At 33.5% G+C, this 14,405-nt stretch overlaps 2 protein-coding genes across 2 annotated transcripts; one reads left to right on the forward strand and one right to left on the reverse strand.

Moving 5' to 3' along the window:
• The first annotated feature begins 398 nt into the window (after positions 1-398).
• LOC130448249 (uncharacterized) lies at positions 399-8,568 on the forward strand. Its single transcript, XM_056785532.1, has 6 exons — positions 399-403; positions 672-803; positions 2,330-2,475; positions 2,540-2,645; positions 7,062-7,260; positions 8,434-8,568. The coding sequence occupies exons 1-6, from the start codon at positions 399-401 to the stop codon at positions 8,566-8,568; spliced, it is 723 nt and encodes a 240-aa protein (XP_056641510.1).
• Positions 8,569-13,373: 4,805 nt separating this feature from the next.
• On the reverse strand, positions 13,374-14,226 carry LOC130447599 (zinc finger matrin-type protein 2). Its single transcript, XM_056784502.1, has one exon. The coding sequence runs from the start codon at positions 13,997-13,999 to the stop codon at positions 13,406-13,408; it is 594 nt and encodes a 197-aa protein (XP_056640480.1). The 5' UTR covers positions 14,000-14,226; the 3' UTR covers positions 13,374-13,405.
• Positions 14,227-14,405: the final 179 nt, after the last annotated feature.

A 14,405-nucleotide genomic window follows, 5' to 3' on the forward strand; every position in this document is an offset into this window, starting at 1 on the left:
AAACAGCACTCTTATGATAACATCTTCTGAGTACGTATCGTAAAAACGTGAAAAATTTGAAAAAGCTAGCTGGGGTATCATTTAAACTCAAGTTTGTTGGTAAACGCTATAATTGTCGTTTAAACTGACGTTTGAAATTTAAACTACACTTGTAAAATTTCGTTTTCGGTGGTTAATCATAGTGTGTGGAATGGCACTATTGAAAAAGAGAAAAAGAGCATCGACATACAACTTCCCGTTTCTTACTATAGATATTCTTTGAATATGAATGAATGAATTTGAACATATTTCGGTATCTCTATCTTTAATATCAATTCTATGACTGAAATGTGCATTTTGTAACGTTTAGAACAGCCATAGACAAAATTAATATACTGAGAATAGCTTCGCTCTACTATATGAGGTAAATGCAATCCAAGGACTGTCCACAGAGAATTCTTTGTGGAGAATACTTGAATGCGTTACTATTGTTTGCATTTGTTTTCGGAAGTTTGAAAAAATAAGATTACCATCTATTTGGTTAATATGCCAATTTATGACAGTTTAATCAAAATAAATATTTAAACAATATTTCGAATGATTTTGAAATTTTGTTTGATTCAACTTATTTTTACATTTATTTTAATACGTAAGTAGAACAAGAAGGATACCGAGGGTATACTAATATTTAGGTATAATTCAGGTGAATGCATTTCACTTTGTGACGAAGAGAAACTAATTTCGTTTTTGGCTAACGTTCAAGTTTCCAGCCCTGAAAGTATATTGACTTTATCTATTGAAGAATTAGAAACAGACATATGCAGGTATGTTTTTAATTACATTATCATACCGGTGTCGTCGTTCAAATCAGCCGCCCCAATAAAAGCTGGTACTGCGACCCTGGATTTGGTATAGCCTGAATGTTAGGGCTGGGAGCACTATGACCTGGCACAGTCACGTGGACGAATCAGCTATTGCAGCTCCAAAATAACTTTGTGCCCTCTTCAAGACCAAAAACCTATCACAACAGCTTCTTATCCTCTACATGGTCCAGATTCTTCCATCTTTCGAATATTGCTCGCACATTTGAAGCTCGGCTCCTAAACATGCCTTGAGGATACTCGACTCAATACAGAAGACAGCAATTCGACCTATAGGCGATTCATAGTTAACCAGAAATTTGAATAGCTTAGAGCATAGTAAAAAGGTCGCTGACCTGAGTCTGTTTTACCAATACTACCACGGCAGACGCTCTTCCGAGCTTTCTAACAAAATCCCACCTAGGGCAGCATCTGCAAGACCTACTTGACAGGCAGACGTGACTCATGAACACCGAGTTCGCTTGCAGACGCCTAGAACGTCGATATATCGAGACTCTTTTCTTTGAAGAGCAAGTCTGTAGAATCAGTTACCAAGGCATGTTCTTACAGAACATTACAGCATTTAGAAGTATCCATAGGCATCTCCACACGGCAACCACTCGAACTCCTCGAGTGTGATAGGATTTACCTTCTTGTGCTTGCTTCTTACATAAAAAAATCCAAACCCTAATAAATTTCTTTCTATGAGAATCAACTACAAGGAATTGTCAATCAATGTTTAAAATTTCACATTTTTAAGTTATGTTCGTAGCATTGCGTATATATTTCACAGATTTATTATTAAAAATAGAGGTTTACCCCTATCTATCTGTCACTTCTTCTTCTCATGCCGTGTTCTCATTGAAGGTTGGCGGTCACGTTTTTGAATGCGTCTCTGTCCCTCGCAACATGAAACAATATCCGACATTGATATTTGTCCATTCTTTTATGTTACGGAACCAGGATTTCTTCTTCCTAGCTATTAAAGCAAAATTTTCTATTGTTCACCTTTGTCACATGATATCATGGCTATCCAATCACAATAGAGTAGATAATTTAATTGAAATTTCTGGAATCTTAGGTGATATTCGGACTAAACATTCCACCACTACGCCAACACTCACAATTACACTGTTTGACGCGCGTTTCGATAACCAAGTTATCGTCTTCAGGGACCTGCAGTTTCTGAAGACGATAACTTGGTTATCGTCGAAACGTGGAACATATAGATCCGCGCAAGTCAACACGTAGGTCAGATTGTGTATCGAGCTCTATCGGGTCGTTAAATATTTTTAAGATAAAGATAAAGTATTTAATTGATAGTGTAGATGAGAGTGAATGATCAGCTGGAACTATAAACAAACAAAAATAGTGATTTTCACTATAACTGTCTTAAAGTTGGTATTCCAGCAGCAAGAAAAACGTTGTGCAAAAATATTTTTTCATTCTAACAAATACGACAAACATTTCTTTCTGTTTTTCATTTTCAGTAAATTGGAAAAAGACATGAAAACTGTTGGAAAAAATTATGAAGAATGTCAGACAGCAAATCCACAAAGTTTATACGTTGAACTAATAACTGGATTGCAAGCCTTAAACGATAAATTATGCTGCTTCGAAACTGGATTTTATAGGCGTAATATACATAAAAACAAAATGCTTTTCTCACCGATTATAATTTTATAATATAATCTTTCTAGAATATCAAGTTTATCATCCCTGTTTGTATGAACTAAAACGAGATTTTGATAGTTGCAACGGTCCAGCCGATTGGGTAGAAGAAGCAGATGCTGCACAATTATGCAAGTAATATTTGAAGTACAAGGGTTGTTTGACGAAAGCACTTTTTACGGATGTTTGTCTCCGCCATTACTCTTTTACTTGTAATAGCTTTCCTCCAAGTCATCAGCCTCTGTAAAATCTGTAAAATCATCCGTTAAACATCCCTTGTATATTCCCTAGTATAATAATCTCGTACTTTAATTTCTTCCTCTATTTCCAACACCAACTAGATATTATAATTCATAGTGGAATAATGGGCGTCCAAAAGGTCTTCTGATAAGCACCAAGTGACATTACCAAAGGCAGATATCTTTTGCCACCAACGTTTCAACGAATTAGGAAATTCTTCTTAATCAGATGGATAAGGAGAGACTGCTATGGCTTGGTTTCGCTGTGGAGTAGAGTCCACAAGATGGCCACAGTCAATGAGATCCAGCCGCTATTATTCTTCGACTTGTTGCAGTTTTACCTGGATTTCAAGATCTCAAGAGATGGAAGCTCTAGGTGGGGAAAGGCTGGTGGTCGAGGAAACTTTAGTATCCGATAACGTTAATCCCTGAGCAGTCTCGGCAGTCTTCTCTTTTTTTTTTGCTCCGCACCAGTGATTATGTGGCGTTTTTATCGGGCATTGTCAAAAGCACCGGACAGAGCTTCGACCTCACTAGCAACCAATGCTTTGGGGGTAGTGGGTTCTGTGGTCCCTGCTCAGAGCCGTTGGCGGAAAGTGGCGCTCATGCAAGGTCCTTGGAATTTCGCCAGGTTGGACTTTGGTACCATTATGCCTTGAACGGTTTTTGCATCGGCCCTTTTCCTCATGCCCACGGAAGCGCACCTGAGGAAGGCGTCTGATGGGTTCCCTCAACAACATTAAGGTCGAACGGTACCTTGAGGCTCGTTTGGAATAAAATTTAAACTTTCCAATAACAATTTGACAACTATAACGTATATCTAAGAAAAATATTTTTTGTACTGTTCAAATAATTCTCTATATATAGTTCCCGAAATTTTGTGGATACTTGTTATAAATTAGTTTTTGTATGCCTTAATAGAAAATTGTTGCTTATGTTTTCAACCATGGGGTGACATATTCTACCAGCTCGTCATAATGGTTGAAGCGTGGACTTCCAAGGAAAGATTTTGGGTGTAAGTAGATATGAAAGTCGCTAAAAGCGAGGTTCAGGATGTACCTGTTTGAACCAAATTCCTGTAGGAGTTTTTCGGGGATCCTTGACACCACTGGAAAACAAAGAGCTTGGTTTGGGGCCATTAGTCGTTTTGCGTTTAGTAAAAACTTTGCCACAAGTAAGCTCAGTTTTTTTTTGTCAGATAATTTTCAACATTACCTTTGCTTGATAAATTATTGGAGTTAAAAGTAGAAGGTAAAGGGATGATAATGTCTAACAGAATGAAAGAGGACAGGCAGAGAAGTATGTCAGAAGTGACAAAAAAATATGTGCTACAAAATGGAAAGATGAAAAATCCGATATTATGGTTTCTACGGCCTTTGGAATAGCTCCTGAACAAAATGTGAGGCGGTGGGATAAAAATACGAAGAAACATGTTGAAATACCTTGTCCGAATTTAGTTAAAATTTATAATAAGAAAATGTCTGACCAAATGATTGAATGTTACAGAACTTTTTTCAAATCCAGAAAATGGACATTTAAAACAATTTATTCGCTTATTTGATATATGCATAGTTAATAGCTGGGTGGAATATGATTGCGTAACGAATAAATTCAAGTCCAAAGATGGATTTTTTGAAATTTCGTCCAAGTTTAAGAGAGTTTTTAGTTTGTGGCACAAAAAAAGGGAAAGAGAAAGTGAAGTCACTAATCTAGGAAAAGAAGATCCGAGGCCGAGTTCTAAGAAAGCTAGACATGCTTCACTTTCGCCTGAAGACAAAAGATTTGATGGCTTCAATCATTGGTCAGTTCATGAGAACCAAAAAAACCCCAAATGTGTCGTCTCGAAACTTGTCAAAGTTGGTCAAGAATAAAGTGTGATAAATGTAAGGTTTATTTGTGTTTAAAGAAAGATCAAAACTGTAAATGATTATTTTATATAATTTTATATAATATTGTACAATAATATACAGTGCTTTTCAGATAAAAGTATCCACCTTTAATAACTTTTGTAATACTGGTATTTAGAAAAAATCCAAAAGCACGTCAATTTATGTTGGAAGGGGCAAGCATTATGGCTTATTTAAACTTACTGGAAAAGCCACCCCCTCACCCCTAGCAGCATCCCCTTTATTTTTTTAAACTACTTTTCATATTTTTTATGTAAAATTTGGATACTCCTCTTTGAGCTGATTTCAAAAATGTATAATACTTGTAGGTTAAAGTGGTTAGTTTATGAGATAAACAAGTTTTCTTTTAAGAGCACAAATTTTACTTATTATTTACTTTCACCTTATTTGCCTACACTAAAATGGGTTGTACAACAGTTCAAACTCTTTAATCTTTTTAACTGTGCTATTTATTCTACTTAAAAAATCCAAACAACAAAAAACTCTACTTTTTATTAAAGTTTGACATTGTCAACTAGAATTTGTAGTCACTATTGATAGTGTAATTTGATACATTATTTATTTTGTTTTTCTGAAATGGTTTACTCTTTGCAAGAAAGAATTGAAATTGTAGGTTTATACTACCAAAATAATAATTGTGCAAGAGCTGCTGCTAGAATATTTAACGAATTACATGACGGAAGACATGCAACTCATAAGTATGTAATTCAACTGATGGAGAAATTTACCATAACAGGGTCTGTTTGCAATAAAGTGCATAAGCGAGAGGGACTCGTAAATAACGAAGCAATCCAAGTGGCAATTTTAGGGCAAGTCAGCTTAGAGGCTCAACAACCCCAATCGTTGTCAACAATAAGTAGAGCGATCGGTGTTTCATCTTCTACAGTTTTCCGAGTTCTACATAAATTCAAGTACCACCCATACAAAGTTAAGTTGGTGCACGAGTTGAATGAAGATGATTTTGATCGTCGTATAGAGTTTTGCGAATCAATGACGCAAATTATCAATAACAATCCACAATTATTAAACAATATTTGCTTTTCTGATGAATGCTCATGGTCATTAAATGGCTTAGTAAGTAGGCATAATTGTAGATATTGGGCTGAAAGTGATCCACATATTATGCGTGAATTCCATACACAACATCCCCAAAAGTTAAACGTTTGGTGTGGTATCCTAGGTGACCACATTGTCGGACCTTTCTTCATCAACGGAAATTTAAATGGTGAATCATATCTTGAGTTACTCAGGGAAGGGGTTGACCCACGTATTACAACAATAATAGAAAATGATGATAACCTTTCCGAAGATTTACTGGTATTTCAACAAGACGGAGCTCCCCCACACTATGCTATGCCTGTCGTTGGATAGGTAGAAGGGGGCAGATGATGGAGTGGCCACCTAGGCCACCGGATGTAACACCCCTAGACTTCTTTTTATGGGGGTATTTAAAAACAAAAGTTTATGCTACCCAACCAGAATCTCTGGATGATTTACGAGGATAGAAAATGAATGTCGACAATTAAATCCAGCCGTATTAAGCAATGTCAGAGAGGCATTTCAAAATAGATTATACCATTGTATGGAAATGAATGGTACTCATTTTGAACACTTATTGTAACTTCATAATAAATAGCACAGTTAAAAAGAGTTTGAATTGTTGTACAACCCATTTTAGTACAGGCAAATAAGGTGAAAGTAAATAATAAGTAAAATTTGTGCTCTTAAAAGAAAAATTGTTTATCTCATAAACTAACCACTTAAACCTACAAGTATTATACATTTTTGAAATCAGCTCAAAGAGGAGTATCCAAATTTTACATAAAAAATATGAAAAGTAATTTAAAAAAATAAAGGGGATGCTGCTAGGGGTGAGGGGGTGGCTTTTCCAGTAACTTTAAATAAGCCAAAATGCTTGCCCCTTCCAACATAAATTGACGTGTTTTTGGATTTTTTCTAAATACCAGTATTACAAAAGTTATTAAAGGTGGATACTTTTATCTGAAAAGCACTGTATAATAAAATATATTAATTAGGTACAAAATGTGAGTTGTGCTGGTAGTACATAATTACACAATTGTGATAGTCCCTAAAATACCTAAAATTGTCATTTTAAAAAAATATGAAAAAAATTGATCTTCCTAATTAGCTCATAAACTTCCAGTAATAATAATTCTTAACTGAATATATAGGAAAATTCAGATTCAGGAGCGTAAGGGATAATCCATCCCACTTGGGTTTTACGATAATAACGCTCTGGACTAAGTGGAATGCGAAAAACCGTGGTCATGAACATGGTTGTCGCGAGTGCTTAGTGGAACGCATCGTTTGTGCAATTTATACACTTATTGAATCTTGAAAATTTCTATTTTCGGTTTGGATTTCACATCGAAATTCTATTTCAGGATATCAAAAACAATAGTAGATTGTTACTATATAAAAACGGCCAAGGTTTGTGGAGAACCTGCTGCATTGGCTATCGGAGATTTAGCCACACACCTCATTCAAAGTACGATCGGTCATTCTTGCAAAGATATTGACAAATTCCCTGTTGTGAAAGATGCCATGCCAGCAAGTTATATAGAAAGGAGAAATTATTCGCTGGTAATTTGCATTATTCCAATTATCATTATCAATTGCAATGTTGGCAATAGTGATTGACTGTCCATAGGACAATAATCATATTGTTTGCTATTCATCATTAATCACTAAGTGGGTATCATCATTTAATTTTTATTTTGATATATTGGATTGATCTTCTACACAAAAAGACGATCTTATTATGTAGTGTGGATAATTTTGAGAAATGGAATTAACATTATTCTCACACTAGGTTCAATCAGTTCGTTTATTTTTCTGCTTGTTAGCAGGTCTCAACGGTAAATATCTCTCTTCGAGAGTAAAATTGCTGTCTGGCTTCTTAATTTCAGTATTTTTAATTACTTTAAAATAAGTTTCGCTCATAAGAAACCAGTAAAAATTGTCTAAGCTTACAAAGACCGGAAACCAAATATATTTCACAAAACAATTATTTAGATTCAGATGCCAATCCTCAAATTGCTGTTCTATTATCTTTCAGTTAACTGGTTTATTTGACAGTTGAAAGTACACAATTTAAACAACACATTCTGTTGTCGATAAACCCAATTTTCAAAAATAACTGATGGTAGTTAAGACTTTATCTCACAGATAAATTATAATTGATAAACCGGACCTCCAAGTAAAAATCTAAAAGTTTAACACACAGTAGTCTCTCTTTATAACGATTCTCCCTATAACTAAGTTCTCTCTACAACGATTAATTCGTTAAAGTTCAGTTCAAGATTTGGGAATTTTCTTAGAAAACGCAATAACCTGGTTCAACGACAGACATCTTTGTTTCTGGCTGTCTGGCTGTTCACATCAGCTCTCGGCTGCCAGTTGTTCTTTGTGCATTTAGTGGTTTCATTTGTTTTTTAATGTGCTTTGAACAAAACGTACAATTTTTACTATTAAAGAAAAAGTGTCTTTGATTAGAGCGATATAAAAAAGACTGATGTTGTTCGATGTGCAGGACTTTGCCAATCCACTGTGGCTACTACAGTAGAAACTCGATTATCCGGCCCTCAGTTACGGATTAGCGATTATCCGGACTATCAACTGCGACCAATTAAATCATTAAGTAGTATTGAGATAAGTTACAAAATATAAGATATCAAAGAGTGGGTCACTTGTTACAATAATGATCAAGGCTTTTAGATTTTGTTGGATGACGAAATCGTAAAAAACATGTTGCAGATAAATAAACAGCAGGAAATGCAAGAAGATGAAACAGAAGAAAATCTAGACGTGGAAAATGATGTAGAACCATCTCATGATGAAGCACTTCAGGCCTCAAATGGTTTGATAAACAAACAGAGAGTGATACTGTGAGCTTAATACAGCTGAAAACAATTCGTGATATAGCAGCAATGAAGAGAAAAAGTAGCTTACCTCAAATGCCAATTACCAAATATTTTAAGCCAAATTAAACTTATTATTAAATAATTATTATTTTTGATTGATAATATTATTATTTATTAATGAATATTACTATTATTAAACTTATTTTATTTCACAAAACCCGCTATACTTCATATTTTCGATTATCCGGACTTTCGATTTTCCGAATCCCTAACGACAACAATTAGTCCGGTTAATCGAGTTTCCACTGTATTTGGAAAGATAGGGAAAGCTTCATAACATAAATTATTGGTAAATCGGTGGAGAGGCTCGTGATGTTGATAGAAATGTTAAGTACAGACGGCTGGTTGGAAAGAGTATGGACTGATATGAAAGCTCGATATTCAACAGAAGAAATTTTCAATGCTGACGAAATTGCGTTGTTTTATAAACTGACACCAAACAAAACTTTCAAATTCAAATCAGAAAAGTGTTTTGGAGGGGAAGAATCACTGTCTTAGTGGCAGCTAACATGACTAGTATTGTAGAAAGAAAACTTGACTTGAATGACTTCTCAAATTTTTGAAGAAGAAATGGGATTTTAAGCTTAAGAGAAAGAAAATTTGCTTCTTGGACCAGTGGATTAAAGTGACTTGTATTTAGCAGTTTGGGCTCGACAATTAAAGCTGTATGAACATAAAAAGCTGCAGAATTATGAATACATCGATGAAGCAGTTGCTACCACAATTGGACCTCAAGATAAAGACACCCTTAATGGTGTCTGTGTGATTAAAGATGAAATTAGTGACCAAGAATTTGATCCAGAGCCAGAACTTGTCCCAACTTCTCAATGGGCATTGGAGGCAGCTCAAATCCTTCACAATTTCTTCACCTAACATGAATATAGTCCAGTGGCTACAGAAAATCTTTCTTGATTGCAAGATAAATTAAGGTCATAGAAGACGAAAAAACGACAAACTACGTTGAAAGACCTTCATTAATTAATTACTATGTAATAATATTACAGAGGTTCGAATATAAACCAAAATTTTGCTATAACTAATTCTATTTACAGTTACAGAGCTAAAATTTTGTACAGTTTTTCTTGATAATCTTTGTCATTTTGTACACACCTTTGTCACATCTCCTGAAGCTTTCAGAGGAACGTTAGTAGAGCAATATGAGCAGGCAAAGAAATAAATAAGCAGAAAAATAAATGCTAATTAAGTGCCATATTACAAATTTTTATCTTATACAAGCTTTTGAGAAATTGGCTGCTATGCTAACTTTAGAGAAAAGTAAGCGCAGCAATGCAAGTTTAGTGTGCAAAATCGATATTTAATTGAAGTAGAATGCTTCCATAATTCAATGCTACTTAAATGCTTCGTTTTTCAAGGAATAATTTTCCTATTCCTGAACGTGTGGCCTCGTTAGGGCCTTTATAATCAAATGCTCGACTAATCCCAATTATTCAAACACTTAATTATACAGGCCCTAACGATGCGACACTTCTAAGAACAGAAAATTTCGTCATATGGCTTTTAATTTTCCGCTTATTACTTTTCCGCTCATATTGCTCTGCTCCTCGTTGCTTTCGAATCGCAGTCTATAAGTAGCTGTTCCAATGTTTCTCAAATCAATTCGTGGAGACGCTTGCAAACTCCTCGGCGTGCGAATTTCTGCTCGAAATTCAGAAGTCTTGGCATCCAGCTGAGTGAAATTTTCCGCTAATCAAACCGTTCATGAAATTATTTGCTCTGTACTACTTAAGCTTATGACCAATTCTGCAGCCACATCGCGTACTAAGTACTACGTCGGTGTTCCAAAATAAGTTCTTATCGGTAACACTTGTTTTGGAGTACCTTGCACGTGGCTGGTTTGCCAACACTTTTCGGCCTTTTAAGAAAGCTTTATTTTACATTTTCTTAAACCAAAAAACGAATAATGATGCGTTATGTAACAGAAACTAGTTCATTGATAAAAGTACACATATTTGTACCATCCTTGTCCTTTGTCTTACGAAAAAAATCTGTATTCCTGAGCTGTAAGGCATGTTTAGAATTGGTTGCGTTGATACTGAAATCGTAAAATCCCTTTAATATCGTTATAAAGAGAATATACTGCACTTTAAAATCTTTTTTATATTATAACATCTTTAAATTATGATTTAACTGGTTTGTTTTGTGTCTTTGTTATTTAAACTTTTATTTTATTATTATTTTAGGTGCAAACTTCGTCGTCTTTACTACTGATATTAATAGGAATTGGAATTGTATTAATCGAAGCCTATACTGATATTTATACATTTATTATTGGTGGAATCTAAAATAAAGTTTTTCATGTTTTATGTTTAATCATTTTTTCAGTAATAAAAATCTTAGTAGTGGTTTTTATTATATTATGCAGAATGCAGTAAAAAGATAGGTCATAAATCAAACAATTTATTCTGTTTACTTTCGATCTCTGAAGACGATAATTTGGTTACTGAAACGCGTTTAAGTGTAGTTGTAGTGAAAAGATTGAGATATCACTAATAGTTCCAAGGAGTCCAACGATTTCCACCTTGTTAAAGATAACTGCGATTTGTTTTATTTGCCAACAAGCTTTTCAACTTTACGAATGATTCAAAACTGAAAAAGTAACGCCTGAATACGTCTGTTTTTCGGAAAATACTTGAAACTATTCCTCATTTTTCTCATAACTTCAAAAGGAGACAGATTTTTTACTTTCTGAAGCCTAATTTAGCAATAGAATTTGAAAATCAAAGACGATTCTCGGCATTTCGAAGACAATTGTGAGTCAATTTTGAAACTAAGTACAATGTTTTTCTTATCATAATAAAGATTACCAAGAATCTATGATGATGGCTTGTAATTTCGACTTTGTTATGACGTGTTTTGCTCTTCAAGTTATTCTTAATTAAAAAGTATAACGTGATGTAACTTCTATAATGGTAATTACAAAATATATAATTCTAATGAGAGGGAAATATTTGATGGATTGACAACAAATTATCAATATTTGATTTGAGTTTTGTAAGGAATCTCCTCGTTAAATCTACTCCTTTTCTTGTTAATAAGCTTGTAACTGCACTGAAACTTTTTTCGACAAGATATGATGAGGGAAAGATTTATGATCTTTTTGTGGTATTTCCATCAAGAATGAATATTTTCATGGACCCCTGCTTACGCTTGTGGATCCCCGTTTTATGTCACGCCTAACGTAGACCCCCGTAGATCGGTTGAAAACAAAGATAAATATTAGATCGACTGGTATAGGTAACCAATTAGTTTTTGAAAATATATTTATTCATGTCACTTCAAAAAGAAAATTGTACTATTAGACAAGAGAAGAGGAGTATTGGTTTGCAACTCTATATCTTCCTCTACTCGCCAATAAATTCAAAACATGTTATTCTCCTCTTTTGCCTTCCCTACCACTTGAAACTTCGTTGAAACGTCATTGTGATCCAATCCGAATATAGTAGAGAGAAATATAAAGTGGTATACCGATGTTCTTTCTCTCTCTGCCAGCTGTCCGAAAACACATGAATAAGCACCCATCCTTAATATTTTTTCCATGTGTCGCTCACGAAATTTTATCAAACATTTATATATCATTCTTTTTGTGTTATGTAGGTATATAGTTAATCTAAAGGAATATATTTTAAAAAGAGTACACTTTGGTATTTAATTGCCACAATCCCACAACAATCACGTTCATAAAATCTCGATGATGAATATATAAGTAATCGAATGCTCGGAATATATATTATAATCAGTACACTTGAACTAAATAAACAACTTTTAGTTTTAAAAAGTTAACTAAAATGTCATATTTCTGACTTTATTCTAAAGCCAGATTCGAAATCTGATATAAAAATTACATACAAAATGATTTCCAGATTTTTTGGGATTTTGTTTGCTAGTGTAATAATTGAAAAAATTTTAATTCAACTTTACATAAAAATAATAATAGGATTCGAAACTAATTCTGAATATTAAAAAGTATGTGCCATACACATAAAAAATTATTTTCTCTTTTTTGAGGATAATTTTTCAGCTTTTCGATGACAATTATGAAACTGTTTTTTCAAAATTTTTGACTCCACTTTACAGTTGGGTTACAGTTACAGTCATAAATATATATCAAGATTCGAAATTTGAATTGAAAGGTATATAGAAAACTTTCCAGGTTTTTGAAGATAATTGCAACTCAACTCTACAGACGATCAAAATTGGATATTTTACATTTTCTAATAACTGCAAAAATTCCAATTGGATTTTATAGATGATGAAGATTGGACATTGAACCACTTCCAATTTTCAAAAAATGTTTGCCTGTTACTTCAAAATAAATTTTCTGTTTTTTGAGAATAACAAGCATTTTTGTGATCTATCAAATCCAAGTAACTTCAAAAATTCCAATTCAACATTATGAATGAACAAAACCAAAATATTGATAAACTAAACTACTCCCAGTTTTTGAAAAGTACTTCAAAATATTCCCTATTTTTATGTGACCCCAAAAGTAGCCAAAATTCTTTCTTTTCTGAGCCTTGTTCAGAACAAAATCTGAAATGAACAAGTCCTATAGAAACTCTAAAGTTATCAGTTAAAGTACAAGATATTTGAAAAAATATGGTACCATGGAGTCTTTATAGTTAACTTAGGTGATTAGAACTTTCTATATAGCTTGAGTAGATTTCCACAAAAATATATCAACAATCATAAATTGTTAAAAAAAGAACTGACATAATTTATATATTCGTGCAAATATGTAACATCAAACACTGATGAGAATTGATATTCTTTATTGAACAAATATTTTATTTTTTCTTAGAACTACCAAATCCAGAAAATCCCATTATACTAGCTAGTTCACTTGGTGGTTCATCGTCAATGACTTCTTCAATTTTTCTTTTTTCTTTCCTCTTTTCTCTTCTGTATTCCTTCAATTTTTCTTCTTCTTCTGCTAATTCTTGTAACCGAGATGACATATCATACTCCTTCTTTTTCTCTTCCATTTTTTTCTTGTTTATTTCGAATCTCCTCTTCACGGAGTCCAAAGAACTTCTTTCTACTTTCATTGACATACCCAAATTTCTTTGATGTTTTTTACCGTTAATGTGATCCAAGAAGTTAATAGAGTCTTTAACAACGCAATCACAAACATTGCAATAGTATCCTCCCGACTGAGAAGTTGGTGTGTTTTTATTTATAACGATACTTTTTCCTAGTTTAGAATCAAGATCGACTTTGTATTCTCGCGTTTTTAAAAGCTCTCTTTTTATTGGCGGGCCTTTTTTCTTATTTTCTGTTTCTTCCTTTAAGAGTTTTTCCTCTTTTATCCTTTCTTCGGCAAGTCTTTCATACTCTTCCTTGTCCCATTTTCGTCGATGGTCCTCAGGTCTTATAGACATTTTTAATATTTGTTAGAAAACGAGTTGAAATTATACACTTAACTAGAATGTAGCAATTGAATTTTTAAATAAAAAATATGTTGGAATTCTTGTAACTTTATAAAATATAACACCGAATCAGAACCAACTTGTATTATAATTCTTATTTGTGTACTAAATTAAGTCAAATGACAGGATAAACGACCTTGTTGTCTGTTATCAATAGACAGAATGGTGTGGTTAGTAGTTAATTATTCTAAGGAATTTGTTTTTTATGCATTGTAACAACTTATTATTAATGATTATTAATTTTCTTCAATACTTTCATGATCTTTTTACATTAGTAATTTATTATGATAACCATTTTCATTATTAAACGAAAAAGATCCTGTTTTGCTTAAGGAAATTGTTCAATCCTCGACACATT

This window comes from Diorhabda sublineata, chromosome 8 (genome assembly GCF_026230105.1).
Source record: "Diorhabda sublineata isolate icDioSubl1.1 chromosome 8, icDioSubl1.1, whole genome shotgun sequence".
Lineage (NCBI taxonomy): Eukaryota > Metazoa > Arthropoda > Insecta > Coleoptera > Chrysomelidae > Diorhabda > Diorhabda sublineata.

Excerpts from the sequence above, each read along its gene's own strand:
- LOC130447599 (XM_056784502.1), bottom strand. The coding sequence starts at position 13,999 with ATGTCTATAAGACCTGAGGACCATCGACGAAAATGGGACAAGGAAGAG.
- LOC130448249 (XM_056785532.1), top strand. Across the intron at positions 804-2,329 it reads TTAGAAACAGACATATGCAG|TAAATTGGAAAAAGACATGA; the intron begins GTATGTTTTTAA and ends TTTCATTTTCAG. Across the intron at positions 7,261-8,433 it reads AAAGGAGAAATTATTCGCTG|ATAAATAAACAGCAGGAAAT; the intron begins GTAATTTGCATT and ends AACATGTTGCAG.